The 13,523-nt window shown below is 31.3% G+C and overlaps 2 protein-coding genes across 3 annotated transcripts in view; both read left to right on the forward strand.

Annotated features, from left to right (window-relative positions):
* The first annotated feature begins 101 nt into the window (after positions 1 to 101).
* On the forward strand, positions 102 to 2,271 carry mRpL55 (mitochondrial ribosomal protein L55). Its single transcript, XM_018503421.1, has 2 exons — positions 102 to 545; positions 1,950 to 2,271. Exon 2 carries the CDS (start codon positions 1,951 to 1,953, stop codon positions 2,269 to 2,271), a length of 321 nt encoding a protein of 106 aa, XP_018358923.1. The 5' UTR covers positions 102 to 545; position 1,950.
* A 4,986-nt stretch (positions 2,272 to 7,257) lies between these two features.
* The window catches only part of LOC108758381 (uncharacterized), a 30,430-nt gene continuing 24,164 nt past the window's right edge, over positions 7,258 to 13,523 (forward strand). For both annotated transcript variants that reach the window (XM_018503316.1, XM_018503317.1), the window contains exon 1: positions 7,258 to 8,214. In XM_018503316.1, coding sequence (XP_018358818.1) covers positions 8,160 to 8,214 — 55 coding nt within the window. In that variant the 5' untranslated portion in view covers positions 7,258 to 8,159. The remainder of the gene's footprint in view (positions 8,215 to 13,523) is intronic.

Here is a 13,523-nt window from a genome sequence, read left to right on the forward strand (position 1 = left end):
CATCGTCCCCCTGTCAGAACGCTTAAGAGTACCGCTCGTCGCAACGCACCCTCCTCTCTTCGTCGTACGGCACACGCACGATATCCCATTTGCGTCTCGCGAGAGGAGGACGTGGATAACCATCCACGTCCTCCCGCTCCTCGATCGGAATCAAGGTCGAAGAGGATTGACTTGCCCCATCAAGTTAAATCTTCCGCCGTCTCTCCCGGCAGTCGTGGCACCTCCTTCACCGTCTTGTGGAGACGCACGATTGCCAAACTCTACCGATCGAGCCTCCTCTCAGGACGAATTGCACGCAAAAAGCACCCACCACCCGTGTGTGTACACCGCACCGAAAGAAACGCGTAGACTGCCGGGATCGGTAGCGTCGATTACCGCGCATTTCAAACATATCTCGATAATCGCAATTCGATTGTACGGCAGCGCGAGTAGTCGTCACCGTTCATTCACCGCGCCTGAACGCCACGTGACTATCCCGATGGTCCAACTGCGCAGAGCTTCGAGTCGTTGCATCAAGTCGTTCATCTCGTCGATTGTCTCGGCAGGTAAGCTTTGTCCCATCGTTCTCCGTGAGATTTTCTCGTTGTTTTACGAGTGTAAACACAGTGATTTAATAAGCGTGAGATAACTTTGAATGATCAAATAAGTAACGTGTCACTGTGCTCAATATTGCCAAGCATGGATGACATAACCTATAAAAATTGTCTATGTAAACACTCATTCATTTATTTATTTTTATCAATGTAGATTAACTTTAATCTCAGTTTAATTTTCTCTTTATCCCTTTCTAATTCAATTAGTTTAATTTTAATCTTTGTTCAACCAACTCTTTCTAGTTCTAAAAATTAAAAAAAAGGTGATTCGAGATCAACGTTAATCTACATTGATAGAAATGGGCATAGTTCTTAGAACTAAAAAGAAGATAAAAAGTAAATTAAACTAATATTAAAATTAATTTACATTGCTAATAAAAGGTATAAAAATAACAGATCAATATTATAATTTTACACTCAACAATATAAATATAATACAATATGTATTTTACATAATAGTTACATCGTTAAATGTGAAGTTAATAAATTATGACATTAATGTTGTATTACTTTTAAGTTAGTGTTGACAGATATGATATTCGTGTAATGTGAAGTATCTAATAGCGAATTTAATTATTTGTATTGTACTACATTAGTGTATATTGAAAGCAGCTATATATTAAATTAGTAGAAAAAGTAAATGCATATGAACAGTTTAAATGATTAACAATTCAATAATGATATTGTTATCTTGTCATTTAACAGAATATACATGTATAAGTTCATTGTTATACATGACATATATTTATCATTTTATTTATTATATTATGCTATTGCATTCAGATATTTACATAAAATAACCTTTAATGTGCACTAATTCAATGTAGTACGAGTGATCGAATTCATCATAAGAAAATAATTTTTTTTAATTATCGTATGACAAATAAAGAAAAGATTGTCTTTGATAAGACTGCTTTTTGAAATTGTAACTTATAGAAGTTATCTCCAATATTATTTTAGAATTGTTATTTTATAATCAAATTATACTTGTGAATGATTTGGACGAACCCTCTGAGGCTAACACCAAAATCTGTAACAGTTATTGACACTAGCTTCATAAGATCTATTTAATATATGTTTATTAAAAGGCATTAATTAATTTCGAAAAATTAAAATGACATTCCTAAAAAAAAAACGAATGGGTCCACTAGATCAACTGTCAGCTCTCTATATAAGATTAATAAGATAAAATCAACAAATAAGTTAATCAGAGTTTGATCAGAGTCGCTTTGTCATCATGCAAATATGCAAAATGAATTTGTATTCTCTCTCTCTCTCTCTCTCTCTCTCTCTCTCTCTCTCTCTCTCGATAATATTAATAACCTTGTAAGCTACAGAAATACTTCCTTATTTCAGAATGATCACTTCGCTCGCACGAATTGGCAACTCTGCGACTGTCTTGCGTAGAAGTTTTAATTGCTGGACGGCAGCGATAACGAAGAAACACAGACCGGTTTACGAACGGACGTATCCTACAACACTTGTTTTTTCTGACGGGAGTAGTATAGAGATCGAGTATCATGAGCCGCGAAAGATAATAGTCCTACCGCAGAATCTCGCGGAACTTACAGAGGCAGAACAGAAGCGGAGACTTAAAATGCGTAGACCGAAAACTAAAATGGTTATAGTCGAAGAACTTGAGGATAACTTTGATGAGAATAGATATCTCAACAAGTGATTACGTCTCAACATTTGAAATGTACTATAAATATACTATAAATGTACTATAAATGTTATTTGTGTGAAAATATGTATTAATTCATTGAAACTTCTGAAGGTCTTATTTTTTGTCTAATGTAATGTTTGTAGATAATTCTATATATTCGTTTTCTTCATAGTAGTTATTACTGTAAACTTTTGTAATATATTAAAATATATCAAATATATCATTATGATATACAATATATGTCATAATTTAATAGAGCAAATAGGTTTAAATTATTTCTGTAATTATTGAACAGTACTGTAAATTGTACTTAAGATAAAATATGACGTGTTAACATATGAGTACTGAGCTGATACAAGCAATGTTCTGTAAACACAGATTTTCAATCTTTATAATAATACGATATAACAGCATAAAAAATAAAATTCTATATAACGCGAAGATATAATGATCATAACTTCTCTGCCTATCCTATTCCATCTTTCTCGTTATCGATTGCTTAGATTGAAAAATTTAATAAAACATATTTTTCATGATATAAAAAGAATTATACGCATGCATGAAATAAACGTAATAATTCCTTGAGTTTTACTGGAAACGACCTTGAACTTGTATTACAAAAGAAAGTAGACTATACGCCACGGAAATCGAATCGATTACAGGCTTCATACCGCTTTCGAATAATATTTCTTTCTCATTGGGCAATAATCGTTTGAATAAACTTGTTTTCACATCCGCATGAGGGGGCTTTGTAGCCAGGCGAGGTGAAATTCCTCGTAATGCGTGACGGATGTGGGCAAATTATAACAAGCTCCTTTTCTCAGGTTAAACAGAATTTCGTCGCCTTGATTCGTACGCATCGCATTTTGTTGATATTTTACGGTTGCTCCGAGTTTGTCTTATATTACGTCAGATAATTGAACATTTTTACTGACATAAAAGGAAATTCAATTATCATTTGTAGCGTTTGTCATTTATATCATTTATACCATTTGTACCATTTGTATCATTTATATCATTTATACCACTAACATGACATTCTTCAGGAGACAGGATTTGTTGGGGACCGCGACTGATTACCGGTCATTAAACGATGGAATATTTTTTTGCGCAAGTAGCACACGCGCCTTATCATTTCTATGGTATGTTGCGTGACAAAAGGGGGTTCGCTATGACCGACGTCAATGTCGTTTGTTTTAGAACGATTTCCTCCGCGACGACTTTCTCCGATTCTCACCTTCGCGCACCAGCACGCACTTTTCGTCGTCCTCACGCTAACCGTAAATAATTACTCGACGAAACGGCGGATGAACTTTCAACGACGTGCAAGGACTGAAAGTCTCATCGTCGCGGTGAAGGCGCGGGCAAGCGAAAGTGATGGATTGGCGCGAATCATTATGATCAATGATTAAAAACAGCTTTGCTCGAGAAAGGCGGATGTGGCAGATGTGTTGCAAATTTGTCACAACCTCATCGAATAACGAATAGTATCTGCACGGAAGCTGTAAAGTCCATTAGCAATCGAGCAGTTTTTTGTTATTTGCTATGGCAGACTGTTTTTAACATACATCAACTTGTAGAAATATCTTGTCTACAATGAAGCGATTACAGAAACATGAGTATTGTTTCCCCTCTAGTTTCATTTTTCTAGCAATTTGTTCTTTTACAGAAATCTAATACTCACCAATGTAATACTGGCCAATTTATTTAATATTGAAAGACAGTAATTAATTGCTTATTTTAAATACTAAAGTCACTGTTATTTCGTACTCTTAATACTCAAAATAAGTAAGTAATTACTGTCTTTCAATAATATAACTGGCTAGTATTTACAGATTTTTGTAAGGGTTGTCCAAACATTGAAGAAATAAAGTATCCCGACGGAAAATTAAAAATTTTTCCGTCAGGGTAACGAAAAATATTACGTGGACAAGATCTTCGAAATTCTTAATTTTTCATAGATATTCGTAGTGGAACGTAAAGTGGCGTTGATTGTTTGAAAAATCAAGAAATCCTTCGTCTTCGAACAACGATACTCTACCCAGTGAGAAATGACAATAAAATTAATATTGAATCGACATCGATTCAACATCGTTTTGATAATTTCAGCGTCGAATCGACATCGGTTCGATGTCAATTCCATTATGATTTCTCACTGGGTACACTAATATTTACGAAAAACTAAGAATTTCTAAGACAAATAAACCTCATTCTACATCCTACTACAAATATCTAGGAAAAATTAAGAATTTTTTAAATCTTGTCTCTATGTAGTTTTTTTGTACTTTTTCGTAAACATTTTTTTCCGCCAATGCAGTGTATTGTAAGCATAATGTGGTGAGGATAACTGCAGAAGATTTGCTTTTTTTATTCTTAATAGTAATAAAAAGAAAAAAGTATGAATCTGACCAAGTCGGACTTTTTTACTGAATGTATTTTTTTCGTAATATAGAATTAGTAAATCAATTTTTTCATTTTTCATTTAATTTCTATTGTATCTATTTTAACAATCTTGAAAATTTCTCAACAAAAGGATTTTCTTTCACGTTTCTACATACATTTTTCAGCATATATTTTACAGTTGATTATTGCGTTACGCGTTTGGATCGCATTGGATAATTGCGTTCGTTCTTATCATACCATATGTATTGTTTTGGTAAAAATTAAAGGAAGCGTAATCTAACATGTCGGTGCGTTGATCCGAACATAATTATGGCGAGTACTTTCGGCCACGGTGAAATCATCGTTGCGACAGAAGCGAGAAAATTTGTGGTTAAGCAACCACAGGGGATATACAGGTCGTCGAATATACTGAAACGCGTTCAGCATGCGTGACACCGCCGATATGGTTTGGGGTTTTATTACAACGAATGTTACTTGAGACGTTTGTATTAGCACAAGCGGGATCGATTATGTTAACTGGCGACGTCGCAAAACGTTGTGCAAGTCGTTATCTTTCTTTACTGATAATAATCCAGGTATTTTTAACTAAATATATTTAACTAAGGAAAACAATTAACGTGACCTTCAACGACAATTCTCATAATAATTAATTTATAATTCAATAGAAAACACTGTGTCTATTTTAATTTAATTACAAAAGTCGCCAATTTCTCCGCCAATTATTTTTGCTAATTTCAAAATATTATAATTTTTATGTATTATATTTGGCGATGATATTACGCTGCATCATATTTAATAAACGTTTCCTCTTTTAAGAGTGTATTCGAAATGTAACAGAAAAATATAATATAATAAGAACAAAAATTTATGCTACAATCATTATATGAAATTGATAAAAATTTATTATAACAGATTTCGAAAATTTTTATTTGATGTTTTATAAAAAAATTAAAACTGACTTTTGGAGACATTTATATATACGTATATATATGTATATATATAAATGTCTCTAAAAGAGATATAAAATGCTCAAGATAAAGCTACAAAGAATATGAAACTCTTATTATAATGACATAAAGTATTATCTGCTTTTTGCATAATTATCCACTGCTTATCTTGCCACATCGAATGTCAACTCGTAAATCGTACGAATTGTTTTGTACACATGTTACATTGTTTATCTTGTATTACATAGAAAGTTGTCTATGAGTTGCAATTACAAAAAATAAATCTTAAAAATTTTGCATGAATAATCGCTAAGATGTTATTATCACCTCATATTCTTATTTTTATGAATGTTTTGTGCATATAATGTTATGCATAATATATCTATTTATAGTTATACCTATACGCATATTGACCAACTAATTAAAATCTTATCAACTTTCCAATAATTACATTGAAAAGAAATCAAGATGAAAAAATACAAAAATTACAAATCGATATAAGGCTTGAGTTTCCTGATTATTTATTAACCTATTTAGCTTAGTATGTATTTCCTAACCCAATTTCTGTCATTTAATTTTTATCAAAATTATCAAATGCTGGCTGTTCAAACATTACATTGCAACTGGTCGGAAATCTCTAAGTAGGATGTTTTCTTGATAATATTTTAAATGATAAACAAATTATATTTTTACAAAATACGTTTCAAGATTATATTTAACTTTTTTATAGCTTTTTCAAACTTTATATCTATTTGTGCTAATATTTCTTGATATATTACTTTTCTGCAAGTTGTAGTAAAAAAATCTTCAATTTATATAAATACATTATTTCAGTATATCTATGGATGTAGGGGGGGGGGGCAGAAGGACCATACCAAATCTTAAAGAACAATAATAACTAAAACCGCATAAACGGACTATGTTTAATAGGTTGACAAGAAATTAATTTTAGAAAAGGGGAAAGAATTGGAGATGAAAGTTTAAAAAAGCTGAAAATTCCAGATGGCTAGTATTATAAATTTAAGTTTCTTCAGTTCAAAGAATAAATTTATAATTTTAAGAGAAAAATAAAACAAATAAATAAATAAATATATGTGATTTATCTACCAGTAGTTAATTAAAAATAAAACTTAAATATAAGATTAAATTAAATGTAAAACAAAACAAATCCAATAATCCATATCACTCGACTACTCTTCTACCCTTTAGGTTTAAAAGTTTTAACTTTAATTTGGCCTTCCCCTAAACAAAATCCTGACTATGCCTTAATGTTTGTTACTTTACACTTTTGTCAATGAGTTTGTTAATTGGATGTTTGTTATTGTATACTTTTGACAATAAGTTTGATAACTGAAATATTCTGAAAATCAAAGAGACTAAAATTTTAATAAAAATTAATTTTTAGTTGTATTTGATTTCTAATCAGTGGCTTAAATTTCAACTTTTATCCATCGCACTTTTTCACGTCATTTTCTAAGCTGTGAAGTGTCCTTTCTAGTCTCAAGGTACGATTTCCCAGTGTCGTCTTTTAAAGCGATGGAGAACTTGCGAAGTGGAGGAACCGACCGGTCGTAGTCTTACTAAACCGTCCGTTGCTTGTGACAGGTAAAGAGACGGCGTAACACCACGGTAGGAGTCAGTTCTGTTATAGTAGGCCACGAGGCAGCAGCAACTTTCGTGCTCCTGCAGACTTTGCTCGCGTACACAGCGCACGTTCGGCTTCGCTCTCTCTCCTCGTTTCAACGCGCGCAAGTATCGTACTGTTAAAAAAATCACGTTGTGAGCCACGGCGTTTCGAGAGATTAATTCCGAACGAACGTTATCGTGTTGGTGAAATTGCTGAAAAAAAAAGAAGAAACAATTCGAGGCAAGAATCGTGTGAAAACAATCGATGTTCAGTCATCGCAACTTTCGTCGCACGTTTCGGAACTGAAGAACTGGAGGAACGTGAAATCTGGTTCCTCACGAATATCCGTGCGTTCGTTGCGGATGTGTTGGAACGTCAGTAATAACAGCAAACTTGCGCAAGAGAAGCGAATTCGGAGCCGGATTTCTTTCACGGCGGAGAAAGCAGACGGCTGATTGAGTCGACAAGTATAAAATAAACCGCGATGTAGCGTTTCCTGTCTCTATCTCAATCAGCTTTGACCACAAAATAAATGCCCACAATGAGGAAATCGCTCACGTTTTACGTTTTAATTTTCTTACATTGATAGCACGACCTAGAACTATCGCCTAAGAACTATCACTTGGAATAAATTCCTAACAATCCAGTGGCACTCTTTCAATGTTGCTATACTAGAAAAACAAATGAACGATCGGCCTTGCAGGAATAAATCGGATCGAAAAAAAGAACGATTCATCGATTCTTTTTTTTAATATATAGAAACTTTTCTTGCCGGCTTTAACGCCAAGTAAAACAACGTCAAGATGCACACTTGACGTTTTCGTGTCTTCCTAATGCAATTTATCGTCGAATGATGGGTTTATGACCATCCACAATGATGGTGGACTTTTAAAGAGGTTTCCGGGATTGTCCAGAGAGGTGAGATGATTGGCAAACTTCTTCTGACTCTTTGGATATTACGATGGACCAGTTTTATCGGTAAGCAATATTTTAATACAAAAGCTTTTCACAGAAACTAAACGAGTCTAAAAAGTTAAATTTTCAGGAAACAAAACTTCTCATTTTCGAACGTTTATTGTATAAATATGTAATTTTTATTCGAACAAATAACAGATATGAAAACAATTAAGTTTTAAATTATTAGATTTTAATTAATATTTTAAGGATCCATTAAAAAAGATAAAAACTTTTGGACTTATTTGGTTTTGCAATAATTTTGTACTGTCTATTAATTGTCTTATAATACTTTATATTTACATTAATTTTTTTATAACATTAATAATGATAAAGGTGGAAAAGGAAACATGTGTTGTAAAGAACAATAGGAATTTTTTATTTTTTATTTATAAAATTTTATAAATGGTTCTTAACACAAACACCTTTTACAAATGATAAAGTCTTATATTTTCCGTTTCCCATTTGTTTTTTATCAAAACAAAATTCATGATTTGTCGTTACTAACGATAATAAAAAACAATTTGATTTTATAACTCAAATAAAAAAATAGGTTCATTTGGTTCTTGTGTAATACAAATAAATAACATTCAATTAATTTTAACCCTTTATGGTCACTCCTCTTGAAAGTTCCGTAATGATCATACCGGAGTCAAAAAACGATTCAGTAACGGGTTACTGTATGTACAGTTTTCGTTCTTTGAAATAGAAGAAAACAAATTACTGAACTTTAAACATTTTTTGTAGAATATAGAAATATAACAGCTTCATAAAGATTTTAATTTTAATTTTTTATTTAAAAAAATTGCGAAAATAATTATGAACTTTTTAATTTAAAAAATTATAATCGTTTTAATTTTTTCTGCTAAAAAATTTGCTTTTCAAGAAAAGATATACACATATTTTAAGAAATGAAGAAGGTTATTTTTGAAAAAAAAAGTGTGAAATTATTGTATAAAAGAGTGATTATTATACTAATCAGAGATATATTAATTAGAGATATAGACTCTCTAGATTTTTATGGTCAATTTAACATGTGTGACAGCAAAGGATTAATGTTATTAAAATATTAAAATTAAAGTTTAACTAAGTTTACAAAGCAAGTTGCAATAATACATACGATTAAAAAAATACATAATAAATGAATTTTCATTTAATGGATAAATTTAATGAATATTTTATTAAAAAATGTTTTCATTAACATTTATTTTAAACGGTCACTCTACATAATGTCTTTTAAATATCTCTTTTTGCGACACAGACATTTTAAATACAAATTACGTTTTAAATATGCATATATTCGTGACCCGAATTTACTTGTCAGAAATGAAAAATACCGATGTTAATCCTATAACTATGTGTGTCACAGCAATATTACCGATACTTCGTTAAAAGTTTCGATAAATCCAGCGAGATTTAATAAATCAATTAAATTAACATCTGATAGCTAATGTCTATCGCTGTAATTAATTAATTTTAAATAAGTGCACTATTTATTTTACTATTTTTGTATTTTCCTTTTTCTTCTTTCCTTTAATTTTCTTGTCATTAATTACTAAAGATAATAGCTTACATATTGTAATCGTTTAATTTGAGAGAAAGACGGTCTCGTCTAAGACTTATAAATATAGTCAGACTTTGATAGATCCTTGCTGTTGTTTCTCGCCATTGTTTTTCCGATAATGCATTCATGGCATACAGTATCTCCCTAGTTGCAACAAATCAGTTAACGAAACATGATTATTTAATCGTGCCAAACCAGTACGTTGAGGTCAGCGGCGACGTGTTTTTTAAACGTATTTTCCAGACCATCGGACTGATCACCGTTGTCTGTTTTCACTTGGGCACTTTGCCCGAAAGAGGTCCCAGGAAATGAAGCGTTCAAATGTATTTGCGTATAAGAATTTGCATTTCAATACGGAGTTTCGAATTTACGCACACGTCGGGAATACATTTCGCAATACCTCTTGACAATTTTCAACGTACGTTCAAGTATCAGTTGCAATTAACATAATTTTTTAGGAATATTACCACGCAATTATACTTCTTGTTTTCATATCCATAGGTTCCTTGTTTTAATATCTATAATTTTAAGAGCAATTTTCTTATCATACCCGGAAGTAAATGAACGTTTCGAACGCACCGAGAAGCTCGGTTAAATGCCAAAAAAACAAATTTAAATTTAAAATATAAAATTTAATTACAAATTACGTAATCTAATATATAAAGGCCAAAATGAAGAAAGAAAATATTGAATATATGAAAGAGAAAATCTAAGAAACATGAGCATAAAGTATTATAACACATGTGTTTTTTTCTTATATTCGATTTCATTAATATAAAATTAACTTTAATCTCAGTTTATTTACTGTTTATCTTTTCTGTCATTCTAAAAATTAGAAAAAGATAAACACAGTAAGTTAAACCAAGATTAGAATTAATCTTACATCGGTGGAAACGAGAATAAAGAGACATTAAAGAAATTGAATACTAGAAAGACGAAAGCTAAAAAAGATAAACGTAAATTGTTACAGAGAGCTTCTCTTAAATAGACTTTTCTTCGCGTTGCATTTGCCGTGTAAAATTACTTGTGCTCTTTAGGGTCAATGAAAAAATTTGCGGGAGAGAGATTTCATATATGCATAATGGCATAGGTGCAAATTTCACGGACGCGTTGCTGCAATAAACGTTCGGAAAGGTTACACCAACAGCAGTGAAAGCGACGTTGTACCAATATTATATGCATACATGAAAGAGATGTCAGAGATTAATGCAATGATCTCGGATAGTTTCGTGCAACGACGCGACATCCGCATAAACGTGCGACTAAATTTCCGTTTTCGCCGCGGCGAGAGATTGCGCCTTCCCATTTATTCTGAAATTGACTTGAAATCTCGAATCGATTCGGAAATTGATTTACTAATAGTAAGCTGAACGAAAAGAACGATTTTGCTGAAGAATCTAAAAATTTAGCTAGATTCGAAAATTATTTTGTCGGACTATCAAAATAATTATGTAGAATGAGCAATGTCGCACTGAAAAAATAATCTGTTAATATCTACCAAATGTTAAGTGAAATAACTTTATTTTTCTAAATAATTATAATAAATATTATCAAATGATGGGTTATATTATTATGTTTGCTGAATGTAGACAATTATTATCAGACTCTTTTCTTGATGTGCGAAAAATTTTAATTCTAGCAACTAGTTTGGGTTATATATTTATTTTGATAATTAAAAAAAATTATTTTCAGATCTGTGTTCTAATTAAATTTTTTTTTTAAATTAAATATTGTAGCAAAACCGTTCTTTCCGTGTGATTCGTGCGATAATAAATGCTATGTTATTCGTAACTCGATAATTATTTAGAATTATTCTAGAAAGTCGTAATAATTATGTAGTCAAATGTAATATGCAATTTTAGTGAGATTTAACAATGAATCGTATTTGAGAGATTTGCAAATATTTCCTCGGAATCTAGTAAAAATGAGATTTCTATAGCTCAACGTGAAAGTTTGTAATCTTTCCATTCATCGTGTGGCGTGAACTGAAAATTCAAGTACCATAATTCTTCGTTACGACTTTTAAATGAATTGTCCGTTTCTGATTGAGGAAATAACAGAAAACGCCAAATATTTTGCGGTCTTCGTGAAAGCATTTTGTTCATACGGCCGTGAAACTGCGGCCGTTACTTTTATATGGTCGGTTATACATAACCCAGCAAAATAAAATTTTAATCAAAATAATCGTGTAGTCGTTTACGTTCGCAAAGACGCATGAAGATAGCGGAAGGAGCAGGAAGTACATATTTTTAATGGCCTCAAGCTTCCAACGACACGAAGAAAGCCAGATCCTCGTTACAGTCGCAATACATGACATTTCAATTATATTAAAAAGACTGAAATTATATATACCGCAAGACATGTCTTTTAATTAACAACACTCTCTCTACTGTTATTTTTTAATTATTTTCTTGAGATTATTTTTCCTCATGTGATTCATTCAAAGTGTATATTCGAATAACATTAAGAATGCCTTTACATGTATTTTTTAATACAATTTAAAAAATATAAAAGGATTACAGACTTTCTAAAATGAAAATAATGCACAAAATTTAGCGATTTAAAATCAAAGACTAAAAATTATATTTTAATAAAATGTAGACATGTTTTTAAAAAATAATTAATATTAAACAAAAAATAATTAAGACAATTAAGATAAAAATTTTTATATAAACTATAAAATTATATTATTAAACATAAATATTTATTAAATATGAACTTTATTTCGTACTTATATAACAATATTTTTATAAGAAAAGCCTAAATTTCCAAGTTATTTTTTACAAAGACTATACCTGATACATTCTTAAATCATTAGACTTTACTAGACACTAAATTTATGTTTCTAGAAGAAATGAATATTAATTTTCTGCATATCGTTTTGTTGATCATAGTTAATTCGTAAATGATATTTTAAGATCGAATTCCTCTATGAATTATCAATATGCGAGCTATTTCGCGAGTTATCACGGATTTAACCCTTTTTTTTTACAAAATACGTGGCTCAGTATCACCTTTCTCCAAGCAATTAATTTCTCTCTGTAATGCAAGAGAGGAACATAGAGACAAACGCAGCACGCACGAGAGATCGTATCTCTTGGAGTCGGAGAGCATCGTTTATTTTCAATTAGGTCGAGTCATTTCTACCCGATAGATGATCGCCAATCAGTACATCAGTTAAGATAATATCTTGAGCGAAAAATATCTCTACGTTCAATCACATACACACATCACCAATATAAATACTATTCGAGATAATCATACCGCTATATTATTAATAACAATACATTAATGTGTAATGCTAAACAGCGTGATTTTTAGATCAGCACTGATATTGTAATTAATTATATAATCTAATCTCGACAAATAAAAGTACGAATTTCCATTAACCATACCATCATATACAAACATATATCAAAAATAAGAACTTGATGGGATCGAAAGAGAAAGTTTTCCAAAAGTATTTCCAACTGGGCCACAAGATCATTGATGCTACACTGAATAAGTAAATCGAAGTGGCTTTCGAGTGACAGAACAAAGAATTGACTGTCGAATCTTTACTAGCAGAATCGATTTTGCGATATAAAGATTTGGCGAATTTTAATTCAAGTAATAAAATATTTTATAAAATGTGTTTGAGAATAAGAAAATATTTTGTAAAACAATAATACATCTCAAACGCATTTCGTTACGCGCAATATCAAGATTAATGGCTACATCGTACCTTCTTTTTGTTTAATTTTTATGATATTTTTACCAATCTCCCTCA

Source organism: Trachymyrmex cornetzi, unplaced genomic scaffold (genome assembly GCF_001594075.2).
Source record: "Trachymyrmex cornetzi isolate Tcor2-1 unplaced genomic scaffold, Tcor1.1 scaffold156, whole genome shotgun sequence".
Lineage (NCBI taxonomy): Eukaryota > Metazoa > Arthropoda > Insecta > Hymenoptera > Formicidae > Trachymyrmex > Trachymyrmex cornetzi.